Source organism: Armigeres subalbatus, chromosome 2 (genome assembly GCF_024139115.2).
Source record: "Armigeres subalbatus isolate Guangzhou_Male chromosome 2, GZ_Asu_2, whole genome shotgun sequence".
Lineage (NCBI taxonomy): Eukaryota > Metazoa > Arthropoda > Insecta > Diptera > Culicidae > Armigeres > Armigeres subalbatus.
Genome location: NC_085140.1, coordinates 3757845 through 3772523, shown reverse-complemented (window position 1 = coordinate 3772523; position 14679 = coordinate 3757845). Strand labels below are relative to the sequence as shown.

Below are 14679 nucleotides of genomic sequence, written 5' to 3'. Positions count from 1 at the left end.
TGGATATACAACAGTAAAGCACATGTGGAGATTGGGCAAATCAAGCATCCGAAAGATATTCAATTTGCAAAAAAGAGAGCTAACCGCGGTGGAGGATGGTACTCGGATTCTGACGGCTTTTCCGCAAACGTGACCTTTAAGTGGTCTTGTTGTGTAGGGGTTATCACGCCTATCTAGAGAGTAGGAGGTTGAGGGTTTGAGTCCCTCCAAGACACGTGGATTCTTTTTCGCAAATTTCATATCAATTTGTCCATTTCGAAACATATGCTGTGCATATGCACAGCCAAGATATTTAACAAAAAAATGGTATTAAACTAAAATGTATGTTTGTTATACATTAAACAGTTCAGAAACATTGAAAAATTGGTGGCAATATAGTTGCCTCTGTCCGGCAAGCGGAAAAACAGGCAACAACAATAATAAATAAAAGATTTTTAAAAATTAGGTTCTACGTAAAACCAGTCAAATCAAGGAACGTTACATTTTTGTTGTGCAGAGTCCTAGTCGGAAAATGCATCATAAGTGAAAGAAATTTTTTTGCGCTTTTGTTCCCAAGGGGGGACCTTTGAAAAAAAAACACAATTTCGTCAAAAATCCAAAAACCAAATATACAGAAAGGCACAGCTTTTTTCACGCTAATCACGTAATAATCAAACACAAGAGATTCAAAATAATTAATACCAACGGGAAAAAATATATCTTTGTCGTTTTTTTAACGAATTATAACTGAAAATCCACCTTCAACTCGAAACTTACGATCTGTTCGTAAAAAACTGTTCTCAAATTGACATTTCAATTTTTTTATGGCTCAAATTCATCTGGGGTGTTACTAGGGAGCAAATAAAGTCACTACATGGGAAATAATAAGTAGAGCTCTTGTTAATAAATAGAAAAACATATAATTTGTTGGTGGCAATATAGTTGCCTCTGCCTTATAAAGGGTTAAAAATGGTTGATGCCCTATTTGATATATTAAACAAAATTCCAAGTTCCAAGTCATCCAAAAATTCCCTGGAGTATTAGTTAAGATCTCCAAATTGTCCTGGAGTTTGAATTAAATGGTCTATCGTATCAACCAAGTCTTTCCTGAGATCCCCAGCCGCGGTAACAACCCAATACTGCCCTCCAAGTATTTGTATTTCACTTGCGTCTCAAATCCAGGCATATGAGATGTTGTAAGATTTAAAAATTGTTCTGGAGTTGGAATGAAATGGTCTACCGAATCAACCAAGGTTTCATGATGTCCCCAGCCACGGAAACCACCCAATTATGTCCTCTAAGTATTTGTCTTTCGCTCGTATCTCATATGAGTTGTTCTAAGATCTTCAAATTGACCTTGAGTTTGAAGCAAATGGTCTGGCAAATTAGCCAAGGCTTCCATGATGTCCCCAGCTATGGTATCAACCCAATTATGTCCTCCGAATATTTATCTTTCATTTGCGTCTCAAATCCAGACATATGAGATGTTGCAAGATCTCCATACTGTCCTGGAGTTTGAATCAAATGTTCTGCCGAATCAACCAAGGCTTCCAAGATGTCCCCAGCCGCGGTAACAACCCAATTATGTTCTCCGATTATTTGTCTTTTACTTGGGTCTCAATTTCTCATATTAACGAACTTAGTATTGAGAAAGAATATAAAATCGGCTATAACAATTATTATAAAAATCCTGCATTCTTCCATAAGTCTTGTCTTATGCATTCTTCCATAAGTTTAAGAAAACTAGAACCATACATCTGAATTTCTAAACAAATCCTCTTCGAAATAATATTTATTATAGAATAGGCAGAAAAAAACAATATGCAAGCTTTCTCCAGGAATTCTATCAGGGATTCTTTAGGAATGCCTCCAGCAACTTCTTCGGCAGTGTCTTCAGGAATTCCACCATAAATTTTGCCGGGAATTGATCCGGAAATTCCACCATTATTTACTCCAAGAAAATCTTCACGAACTTCTTTATAAGTTCTGCAGAATTCTCTGCAATAATTCAAATAATTTCGTGCTGTTTCCCATAATTTTTAAGAATAAGAATATTCCATGGAAATTCCGCAGAATTGCCAGTAAACATTCCTGAGAATTTCACGAAAAATCTTCGAATTTCCTGTGTAAATTCCATAAAATTTTCCGTGAATTGTTTCGAATAATTTCTTGTGAAAATTTCAAAGATTTCAAGGAATTTCTCCAGGAATTCCACCGGAAATTTATACAGAAGTTAACAATGGAATTTTCGGGGGAATTCCTAGATTAATTCGCAATGAAATCCTGAAAGAATTCCGGTGGAAACTTCAAGATTTTCACTGGGAGATCCTCCAGGAGTTTCTCCGAAAATTCCTCCTGGAATTCTTCCAGGAGTTCCACCGGCATTTCCACCAAAAATTTCTCTAGGATTTCCTTATTCCTTATTCCGAAGAATTATTCCGGTAGTTCTATCGGCAGTTCCTCTGAAAATTCTTCCGGGAATTTTGGCAGAATTAGAATTTATTTAGGCTTTTTCAGGAATTTATAGATTTTCCACCAGAAGCTCCTCAGAGAATTTCTCTGCGAGCTCCTCAGGGAATTCTCCGGGAGGTCCTCTGATGATGATGATGGTCCAGCTACAAACCCCAACAAAGGTTTCAGCTAGACGAGATTTGTCTATAAGATGAATTCTCTTGTTTCCGAGAATGCTTCTGCTAGTTTCCCCAGGGTTCCTTCGAAAATTCTTCCGGGAGTTTCTTCAGATATTTATCCAGAAAATTCCTTCGAAAGTTCCTCCGGGAATTCCACCAGCAATTCATCCGGGAGTTTCTCCGGAAATTCCTCCGGGAGTTCCACCAGAAGCTATTCCAGGAAATTATTCAGGCTTTTTTTCAGGAAATCATTTAGGCTTTCTTCAGAAATTAGGCTGAAAATTCCTCCAGAAGTTCTTCCGATAGTTTCTCTGGGAACTCATCCGGGAGGTCCTCTAGGAATTCTTCTAGAAGTTCCTCCTGAAATTCCTCCGGCAGTTCCTCCGGGTGATCCACCAGCAGTTTCTACGAGAATCCCTCCGGGAGTTTCACCGGCAGTTTCTCCGGGTGTTTCTCTGAAAAAGAACTCCCGGAGGAACTCCCAGAGTAATTTCCGGAGAAACTCCCGGCGGATTTTCTATAGGAATTTCCGGAGAAATTATCAGACGAATTCTCGGAGGAACTGCCGGTGGAACTTCTGGAGGAATTTATTGAAGAACTACAGGAAGAGTTTCCGGAGGAAATCCTGGAGGAACTCTCGTAAGAATTCTAGAATGAACTCCCAAAGGAACTTCCGTAAGAATTCCAGGAGGAACTCCTGGAAGAATTCTTAAAAGAACCTTCCGGAGGAATTCCCGTAAGAACTCCCAGAGAAATTCTCCGAGGAACTTCTGGAGGAATTTGTAGATAAATGCCTAAAGAAATGCTAAATGAATTCCTGGAAGAAAGCCTGATTGAATTCCCGAAGGAACTACTGGTGGAACTTCAGAGGAATATCCGGTGGAATACCCTAGAGGAAGAGAAAAAATATTTCTGAAGGAACTTCCGAAATTCCATTTCCCGTGAAATTCCTGCCAAATATCGTCCAGGAATTCCCTGTTAAGTTCCTGGAGGTATTACCGGAGAATTTCTTGGAAAAACTGGAAGAACTCCCGGAGGAACTCCCACAAGCACTTCCGGAGGAATTCCCACATGGAAGTCCTGAAATAATTCTTAGAGAAGTTCCTAAAGGAATTTCCGAAAAAAATATCTGAAGGAATTCCCAGAAAAATACCAGGAGGAATTAATGCAGAAATTCCCAGATGAAATCCTGAAAGTATTCCCAGATGAATTGCTGAAGAAAATCCCTGCGGATTGTTTCGAAGAAATTTCTGGAAGAACTCTTGGCAGATATCCGAGTGAAGTCCGGAAGGAATTCTAGTACACTTCCGCGGAAAATCTCCCGGGAAAATTCCTGAAGGAATTCCTGGAGAAGTACCTGAAGAAACTCTCGAAAAAATACCTGTAAGAATTTCTGGGGAAATACTTGGACGAATTCCAGGAGAAATTCATGAAGATATTTCTACAGGATTTCTTGAAGGATATTCTGAAGTAATTGCGAAAAGAATTCCAGATTGGAATGCTAGATGATTTCGCTATTGAATGTTTGGAAGTATTCCCGGAAAATTTCCTGGAAGTAATCCCGGAGGAATTAAAGGAAGAGTTCCGAGAGAAATGCCCGGAGAAGTTCCTAGAAGAATTTCCGAAGGAATTTCTTATAGATTTACAAGTGAAATTATGGAGCTAAATCGGAGGATTTCCGTCATAAATTTTTGAAGAAACTTCTGGTAGAATTTTGGGAAGAAATTCCGTATGTATTCTTGACGGAACTCTCGAATGCATGCCTGAAGGAAATGCCGGATTTTTCCTGAAGAGAGAATAACCGAAGAAATATCTAGAAGTAAATCTTGGAGAGAAGAAAAGAAATCTTCAAAGAATTTCCTCGTGAATTTCCTAAAAAAAAAATTAGTGGGTGGTTTCTAGATAAGGAGGAATTACAATTACATGAGAAGGATTTTCGAACGATTTTCAGAGGAATTTGTGGATAACTTTCCGGAGGAATTCAGAAGTTCCCATGGGAGCCTCTAGAAGGATTTCAAGGAGAATTTTTAAGTCCGAAATGTTTCGAGTTGTTTTGAACTTTCATATATTATGGATCCTGGATGCCCTAATAAGTTTTGGGAATCTTTTGAATTTCAACCACCAATTTCTGTATATGATTGGATCGTAAAGTGCACATGTTTAAAGGAATTCATTTCAGTACCTGTGCAATCTTTCCACAATTTAGGGGGGCTGCCCCCCTTGGCTACGCCCATGTATCGGACACGTAATTACAGAGTGCTGCCCGTCTGTTCGGTCGTCCTAAACGCGATTCTCCTTAGTTTTCGTATTCCTCGAAACGTGCATGGTTTACCTTTTTTCTCGAAGCGAGAGAACGAATCAGTGTTACTTCCCATCCCATAGATCACATCGCTCATTGAAGTGAATCCAGATAAATTATCCTTTGTAAGTGAAACGATATCTTATCCCAAGACAATCGTGGAGATGCATAGATATACTCGGTCTTTAGTAGCAACGAGAGTCGGTCTAACAATCCTTCCCTTTCTATATGACCGGAAGGTCGTGGCCGGCGCCGTGACTTTGAATATTTGAGCTCCCGAAACGTGTACATTGAGAATGGGTAGCTGATCCCAAGCCCCATTTATTGTGTTCTCTGCACAATTTCGCAAGTTCTAGTCAATCACGGAGTAGCAACTAATAATGCTCATGTTCTACATTCTACAAAAAGCATTTGTTTGAAAACATCTCTTTACATGATGTTTTTACACCGGTTTTGGGATTCAAACAAATTTTTACGTAGATTATGAGATTTACGCGGTTTATAAACAATTTCAAAAATAAAATAAAAATGTGTTACCCAAATCGAATGTTGCCAAAAGTAATTTTGTTAAAATCGAATGGTGTCTTTACTCAGATACTGCTGTGAAATCATTTCAGAAGCGGCTTCTTTTAAGAAAAAACTCAAAGGTGACACCCAGTATAGTAAAGAAAGACGTAAGTCCTACGTCAATACAACGGCTAAATTTTCAATTTTGTTTTGGTGACAAAATCAGATCGAAAACGTTATAAATCGGGACGTGATAAAAATCGGTGAGCTTACCCCCCAAAACGAGAAATAGGTAATGCAAAATACTCACGAACATTTGTTTCGCCTTTTTTGCCTACCTACTAACTCGCTGAGAAACCCGAAAAACGTTTGTGAAGCTTCGCGAGTCAATCGGGTCAATTTGCAGAATAGCATAACAAACATCAGGACATGTTTATCGAGCAAGAAAACACTTATTTGTTGTTATAGTGTTCATTTAGATTTAAATTTATTCATTCTATTCGAAAAAACCACAAAAACTCGCGACCGCGACTTTTACTCGTGTACAAAATACTGTCATATTTTCTGTCTTTGCTCTACCGTGCTGTGCCCTTATTCCAATCAGTGCTTAAAGGATCTCCCAAACCTAAGCGATTTCATCACCGCGATGGCGACAACAATGGAAGCGTAAATGGAACATTTCCTGGGTCGCTGCAGGCAATGTTCCATTTACGCTTCCATACCAACGGCGACCACGGGACTGACACTTGTATACCTCTACCACAGTTCATTTCGTAGCCAACATAGAAAATTCCGCACTGACAGCCATAAGAAGAATCATGGGAAAGAAAGAGATAGGTGCGTTCCACACTGACAGCTCCATAAACGACAAGCAGAAGAAAGGAGACTGCATCTACACTACGAAAACACAACCAAAACATCAGACCCCCGACGGCGACAGAATCGCAGTCGCCATGCGATAGAATTGCGTCGCGATTGTCGTGTCGCGTGTGTTTGGGGGAACCCTAATTCCGTTCACTCAAGACAAAATAATAAATAATGAAGAATTTTTGTATAAAAATAGAAGAAACATATTATTTGTACTTTTTTTGGTTATGTATGCATGAAATGAAATGAAAATCAGCGTCATTTTTAGCGATAAACAGTTAAAATTTCAACAAAATGAAAATTTGCTCTGAATTTGAAACAAAACAGTAACACTGAAGTGTACTACCTAATCGTTGTCTGTATTTTTCCGATATAAAATGCTAAAAAGTGAAAAATATCTTGACCAGAATCAGGGCACATCTAAATCAACATGTTCCTTATTCCGTTCTATGGGTCTGGATCATATGCATGATGAACTTTAGAAATTCTATCCTGCAAGCAGTCAGACTGAAAAGAGCTCCATTTACAACTCTACGCAAAATGGTTTTATGGAAACGTTTTTCAATTCATGTCGGGAAAACGCAGTTTTTTTCAGTTGATGGAGAATGACGAATTGTGAAGTGGTTACTGGACAATGTTAAAAAAGCTTCCGAAGAACAAATAAACATTCATTTGAACGAAACAGGGATACGAACAATTCCAAACAAACAGAGACACTGTTTTGGAAGATTCATGTTAAAATTAAAGGCCTATTATCCAGGCTAAAGTAAAAATGTCTAGCGGCTACCGCTTCTGCCTTATAAGCAGGAGGTCGTGGGTTCAATTCTAGGCTCGTCCCTTTCCTACTTTGAATTTCCATCTTAGTTCTTTCTGTGTTTCACGTTCTACCAGAACGATTCCTACTGTTGCTATAACCTTCCACACAATCCCAAAACCTCCCGTGGCACCTATGAGAGGTCGTAGAGTTCTCTGCATCTTTCTTAAGTAGGTGTCCAACTAACCATCCTTCCCTTTCCTCAGCATTCGCAAGGACGTGGCCAGGGCAGATCACGACTATTGGAGAGTGCATTGCTTCCATCTAAGACAGTGGTTCTCAACCTGGGGTACATGGTGTAATATTGGTGTAGTTATAATAATTGTATAAATTTATATTCCAAGACTTTGAATTAAACATAATATGCATAGCAATTAGTAAACTAAAACATATCGAACCATATCCACCACAGCCCACACAGTGCATGAAGGGCTGTGGGACAAAATATCAAAGAAATCTTCAAAAACAATCCACTTAATCGAAACAAAATTATGAAATCTGTTAAGAATATACTTCTTAACTAAAATATTAAATTTGAAGGTTCAGGTTTCAAAAAAAAAGCTCTTGGTAGCCTTCTTCTATGCGGTTCGAAAGAATCCTCCCAAGCACCATAATTGAAATATTAAATTTAAAGGTTAGGATGAAGGCTTTGAAAAAAAAACTATTGGAAGCCTTCTTCTACGCGGTTCAAAAGCGACTTGGAGACCTCCTTCCGAGGGGCTCAGAATTCTTCTTTCAGCCAGCCCCCTTTCAGGTGGTTTGGAAGCATTTTTTGAAAGGGTAGGAAGCCTTCCATGAGACTCGGAAGCCCTCTTTTTTAAGAGAGTTGGAAGCTCCTTTTAAAAAGACTCGGAAGCCCTTTTTCAAGAGGATCAGAAGCCCAATTTCAAAAGACTCGGAAGCCATCTTTCAAGTGGCTCGGAAACTTCCTTCAAAGGGGGTCCGAATTCTACCTTCGAGAAGCTTGGAAGCCTTTTTTTAAAAGCATCGTCTTTTCTTTAGGCTCGAAATTCCCTTTTATTTAGGCGCGAAAGCTTCCTTTTAAGAGGCCCCCCTTTAGACGGGCTTCGAATTCTTTCAGCCAATCCCCACAAGTGGTTTGGAAGCCTACTTTCTAAAGACTCTGAAACCCCCTTTCAAGTGGCTCGAAAACTTCATTTGGAGGGGCTCGGAATTCTTCCTTCGAGAAGCTTAGGAGCCTACTTTAAAAAGGCTCAGAAATGTCATTTCAAGATGCCCAAAGCCTCATTTCAAAGACCCTTTTTCATGAGGCTCGGAAGCTCACTTTTAAGGGGCTCAGAATCCTCCATTCGAGGGGCTCGTAATCCTTTTAGCCAAAAGAGTCGGAAGCCCAGTTTCAAGATGCTCGGAAGCCCCCTTTCAAGTGGCTCGGAATTTTCCTTTCGAGTGGCTCGGAATTCTTCTTTCAAGAAGTCACGGCTCAGCAACGTTATTTCAGGATCCTCAAAGCCTCCTTTCAAGAGGCTCGAATCCCTTTCATGTGGCTTGGAAGCCTCCTTTTGAAAGCCTCTGAGGGACTCGGAATTATTCTTTCAAAAGGCTTGGAAGCCTACTTTCAAAAGGTTCAGAAACGTCATTTCAAGATGCTCAAAAGTCTCTTTTCAATAGGTTCGAAAGCACTCTTCCAAGATAATCTTATGAGTTATGCTTATTAAAATAGGGGGTACCTCAATGAATACAAAAACAAGAAGGGGTACCTCTCAAGAAAAAGGTTGAGAACCGCTGACTAAGAGATAGTAATTAGTCCCAAATCAATATCTGTGGTAACGGTTGAAGGTGATTCTACTCTCATACAATAGTCTTGGCTTGTACCACCTACGAATTTGTGCTAATTGCTCAATGCTAATGCTAATGCTAATTATCCAGGCTAAAGTAAAAATTACGATGAGGATAAATTGGGAAACTGTGATAGTGAATCGTATCTGTCCTTATCTGTGCTACCTAATGCTACTGGACAGCTAGCATTAATGTTCATGTTGAACTCGAATAGTGAAACAAAGGAAAAAATAGCCAACTCAACTAAACTAAGGGAATATCATTCATTGTATTTTAAATTTAGAAGAAAATAACATTTTAAGTTTTTTATTTGCAATAATAATGAATGAAAAGATAAATTTGTGAGAAAAAATATGTCTGATTGGAATTACACGAATAGAAATAAATTGTACGCCGAATAGTTGATATTATAAGTTTTCCATTTCACTTATAATAATCATAAACTGTATGATACATGAACATTTATATGATTACCAAAAATAACGACCCGATCATATACAATGATTTACAGATTATACATGTTGTAGTGAGGATTATCTGATATTTTGTCTTGAAGTCCACGGCGATGTGCAAGGCGATGTGGATTTATTTAAATAGGAAATTTGCATGCCAAAAACTGCAAAAATCGAATTATAATACATGTAAGTTAAAATTAAATTATACGGTAAAAAATGCAAGAATATATTTACTGTTTTTTTTTTCAGAAATAACAGCTCCCACAAGGGAAAAAACGGTTCGCCTTTACACTTGCGGATTCAACTGAAACGCGAAAAAGGCTTGCAAAGGTAAGAAAAGTTTATTATGGATCTTCTATAAAGTGTTTACATGCCCCACAATCGATCATATAATTCTTCTGTCTTGTGACTGGCTGATAATTATAGTATCGAATTGGGCTGCTATTATCAAGAAGTCAGGGCACAGATGATTGCCCTGGACTCCATATTCATATAACAGTCAATAATTGTTTTCTTTGACATATTTTCTAGAAACATGCAGCTCCACCGAAACATGTTATTAGTCGCTGATGCAAGAACCAAGAACAGGATATCCACTGAACATGGACAAAGATTTGGCACGACTAAGAATCCTTTTATAGGTATTGTATGAACCAGTCAGCGTATACTATGGCTAAATAGTGCATTTATAAAAACAAAATCATACGTCGATTTTTTAGATTTGTTCAGAAAATGTATATAATAAATGTATGAGATAATAAATAAAATGTTATTAAAACTTGTTTTGTGCAAAATAATTGTATGAACTGAATAACCAGGAAAACAAAATCCAAAGCAATGATTACAGGAATGGTAGTGGTCTTCAACTATCATATTCTGTATCATATTTCTTAAAATAATATTATACAAAATTTAATACGGTAGTGGTCTTCAACTATCATATTCTGTATCATATTTCTTAAAATAATATTATACAAAATTTAATACGGCTATCATATATTTTGATGTTTATTATACCTCTTTTAATTTGAATTAACCATGGAATCTTTATTTGATCCATAATTTAATTTCAAAAACCATACTACTGATCTTTTTTGTTGAATACAATTATAATCCGAATCATCGCAGGACAAGAAATGATGATAAACTAACGATATATGGTAAAATCGCCTGACAAAAATATAAGGAAAAATAGGCCTTTTTGAATGCTAACGATACTTAACAACCCATTCAGTGTATCGTCCAAAATCAAATTATTATTGACGCTATCGTAAATATTATTTATGGTATAATTATCGTTTGATATTTTTTATGTTTCCATTTAAAATTCAATTTCAATTCTTTTTGATCTAAAAACGATAACTAGAAAAATAGTTAAATAATACCTTTCAATTCGGGTAGGAACACGAATGAACGGAATCAGGAACAATGCCATTTCAGATGATTGGAATTAGGACAATATTAAATACTAGTTCATTTGTGGACGCAGTAGCGCCCGTGGCAAGTTTTTTTTTGTTTTCAATATAAACGGCTCATTAATTCGTGCATTAAAAAAAATCAAAATTTTCAACGTCTGTTGTCTGTGATTTTGTTTTCCTAAAATGCTGTGTCTGGTTGTCTAAGGTTGTCACTGGTTTTGTTTTCTGCATATGATAGTAAAAAAAGAATTACAGTGTCAAATATTTTATTTTTTTGTGAGAACTTCCCCGCGTGCTGCGTCTGTTTGGCTAGTCACCGGACAGGCAAACAGGGCTATTATATATAGTATTAGGACAATATTCAATTGTATATAGAAAATGACACAATGTAGCGAAATCGCAGCTTCAAAATACTTAACGGCTATATTTGAGAGTTTTAGGACATAGTTAATAACTGTGGAAGTGCTTAATGAACACTAGAAATACTAGAATAAGAGATCGGCGAAGACGCCATCTTGTTTCCAATCGAACCGTCAAAAGCGGTTCCATTTCGACTTGTTTACTTTTTGCATCCATAAGAAGCAAGCAAAAAGTTCAAGTGCTGCCAGTATTGTTTTCACGATTTCATGCATTTTCATACGTTGCCATTTCGACAGTTTTTCACTCCGCCGGTCTCTGGTTATAGGGTTGCTAATGAACACTAAGCTGCGAGGCGGCAATGTCCCAGTGGGGGATGTAATGCCAATGAAGAAGAAGAAGAAGAAGGACATAGCTCAGTGTCTTAGGTGAACGGAATAAGGGCACAGCACGGTACCCTTAATCGCGAACAAAGCAAGCACCAGAAAAATTGAAAGCAGCAGGTTCGCGCGTATGCGGCGTTTTTGTTAAGGCCAAATTACACTCGTTTCTTACTCGTGAAGCGAGTATTTCCATCACTGGATAAAATCTGGCCGAAAGCGTGGTAAATTCGGGGTTGACAAAATCGGGGAGTGACAAAATCGGGTCAATACTGCATACGCTAGGAGAAATGTTAAAAAAGAAAATATTTCCATTGCGAGATATTGGATGCAATTCGCCGAATAATTTTAAAAATTTCAAAATGATATGTAGGTAAGGGGAAAGACGGCTTTGGCAGGTTTTGTTCTATTACTGTCAGGGGGGTTTTTGTCGACCAAATTTTATGAAATTTGGCCACAATATTCTTTGATATGCAAAGATTGTTTAGCCCAAATTTGAGCATAGTCATTCATAAAAAAAACCCCTGCCAAAAATAAAACAAAACCTGCCAAAGCCGTCATTCCCCCTATTTGGAAAAAAATTGAGCATCAGGTTAGACTTTTGATTATCTGCATTGTAGATATATTTATATGATTGTAAATTATAATTGTAATTTATTAACTACACGTGAACCTGTTACCTTTACATCAGGTCAAATAAGAACAATTTAATAATGCAAAACAAATGAAAAAAATAAAAATAAATCTCGAATTGATCCCGGAAGAAATAAGACCTTTTCCGGGATCAATTCGAGAAAAAAAATGATACTAATGTTTATTGCATTTCTAATCTCGTGTAATAAACCATTTCCAAAATAAGTCAAAACGTATTTTTTAAATTATTTTGAATTCTATTAGCTATATCTGCCGTGGTAATTTTTTGTGATTCTACTTTTTCTCTGAAAACAGCGTACATTCGGTTTTCCTAACCCACACCAATTAACTCAACTCGACAACTGAGCGTTTTTTAAATTATTTTTCAACAAATTATTCCAGCACAGGTACACTGCTGGACAATATAATAGGTGCATTAGCCATTAATCATGCAAAATAGTCATTAGTCAAGTTTGATGGTCTAGTTCTGGATCGATTTCGCTGTAATTTTCTTACCAGTTTGAACATATAGTCAATCTGTGAACCAGTCCTTTTCAATAACGCATTTAAAAGTTACAAGGATTTTACAAAAATAGGTTTTAAGTTTGAAAACTGTTTAGTAAATACCGTGAAAACTTTGAGGTATAAAACAAAGGTATCTTCTGCCGAGTTTTGTGTTTCCTAGTAATTCAAAACTTTAACTGCTTAAAAATAAGTTAGATGTTAGAATATAGACCAAAGGATTTTTATTTGAATAACATGACAAATCCTTAGCAGACCCATGATACTGTAAAACGCGTATGAATCGTTTGAGTCATAACTTGCTAACAAACGAAGATTCATTTGGAAAATTTTACCGATCTACCTGCGCCAAACAAATTTGCTCCCATTAATCTATTTTTGTGAATAACCTCATACTGAGAATCCCATAGTACAGTCGTAAAAGTCTATCAACGCCTACTTTACAACTCCAAGAAAATAAACAACGTAGATTTTCGTACTCACCAATCTTGGACCCATCCAGCGGAACCTCATGTTCCTTGATGCCACCGAACAACGTCTCTGCGCCACCGCTGTTCACCGCGTCGAGTCAAATCGTTAGCCGAATATGTAAGCGAATGTAAGAAATGGACAAAAGATCACTTGATTAAAATTAGAACCTCACACTTTCTACTTCTTGTTTTCGTTATCAACGTTCATCCCATACACAACTACCCAACATGATGATAACAGTTTGCTTCAAGCCGCGACCACCAACCCGAATGCTTTCCTTTGATCTTCCCAACTAGTTCAGATCTTCACGTAACAGACACTGGCGCACGTACGCGGAAATTTTTTGGCAAATTCACACTCGCTCACTCCACTCACACGGACCGGTGAAGATATAAATGGCTCACCTAAACTCCACCGTGATGGTAGCGCCGGCGGAGATCACTTCCTCGTCGATTGTGTCGTCCATATTGGTGCTGCTTCTGCTGCCGGTGCCGGTGCGGTAATGTTCCACTAAGGTAGCCACGATTGAAGAATAGGATTAAAGCACGGCTCTTTATATAGTGTAGCAATATGTAGGAAGAGAGGATCGGCGCGGTTCCTCGCTGCTAGTTAATGACTCGGCTTCGCTTTCTCGGGGGAACTGCCAAACAAGATTCACTTTCCACCGTCGTCCGAAGTAGACTGAATCTCGGCACCGAACGGCAGTTGGTTTTAACTTTTAAGATTCGACACCGATCGTGAGAAAAGCGTTACCGCTGAGAAAGACGCGATCGTGCGTGATTCTCCGTGTGTTGTCACAGGAGAAAATAAGTACGATCGTGATGACATCAGCCGAAGAAAGGCAGAGTCGTATTTTGTTTGGTCTTTATACGATGACATACAATAAAATAATTATTATAAAGTAGAAATTACAATTTTGAGAATAAAATGTTTATCCGAATTTAGTGTTTGTCTGTCCTAAACTTGCCTAGGATGTGCTGACATTCGACATTTACAAAAAGCTACATGTGTCCTCAAGCAGGCCCCACCAAAGCTACAGTGTGCCGCTCCAGCACACTACCCCAGTTCCTGGTGTTGGGTGGGACCACGTGGGACTTTAGGAAGACACGACAACCTTGGTAAGACAGGAGGTTTGCGCAGGCGCAATATGTCGCCTGCAAAATCAATCATTATTGACGATAGGATAATCTACGATAAATTACATAGCCACAACTTCGAGTGCTGCAGGAAATTTGCTGGACATAACAGAAAGAACAGAAAGTGTGGAAAAGTGACCATCGAGCGGCTACATTCTAACAAAGCTGTGGCATTATCAATGACCTGGGAATCGGCTTCATAGTGCTGGGCGAGATGCACCACTGGGTGATTGAGTGGCAGCCAAAACGCAAGGATGTGTAAGCTGAGGATCAATGGCCGATTCTTCAACTACACTGCCGTCCCAAGCATAGTTGTCCCATGTCATTTTGACGTTGGACAACGTCTTACCCGAAGGAACTGGATGTTAAATCAGAGTCTAATATTGGGGACCGTCACGAAATCATGTAAGATTT

At 38.2% G+C, this 14679-nt stretch overlaps 1 protein-coding gene and 1 long non-coding RNA gene across 3 annotated transcripts in view; one reads left to right on the top strand and one right to left on the bottom strand.

The window, feature by feature from the left end:
- Positions 1-14679, bottom strand: part of LOC134213945 (ubiquitin-related modifier 1 homolog) — a 57695-nt gene that overhangs the window by 23917 nt on the left and 19099 nt on the right. Inside the window, exons 2-3 of one of the 2 annotated variants that reach the window (XM_062693398.1) lie at positions 13534-13639; positions 13142-13209 (exon numbers count right to left, since the gene is read on the bottom strand). In XM_062693398.1, the coding sequence (XP_062549382.1) occupies positions 13142-13209; positions 13534-13595 (130 nt within the window). In that variant the 5' untranslated portion in view covers positions 13596-13639. Of the gene's footprint in view, positions 1-13141; positions 13210-13533; positions 13845-14679 lie in introns of both variants that reach the window. The other variant, XM_062693397.1, reaches the window with a different exon arrangement.
- On the top strand, positions 9437-9927 carry LOC134213943 (uncharacterized). The gene is made up of 3 exons (XR_009979580.1): positions 9437-9534; positions 9598-9678; positions 9880-9927. It is a non-coding gene; the product is annotated as an uncharacterized LOC134213943 (long non-coding RNA).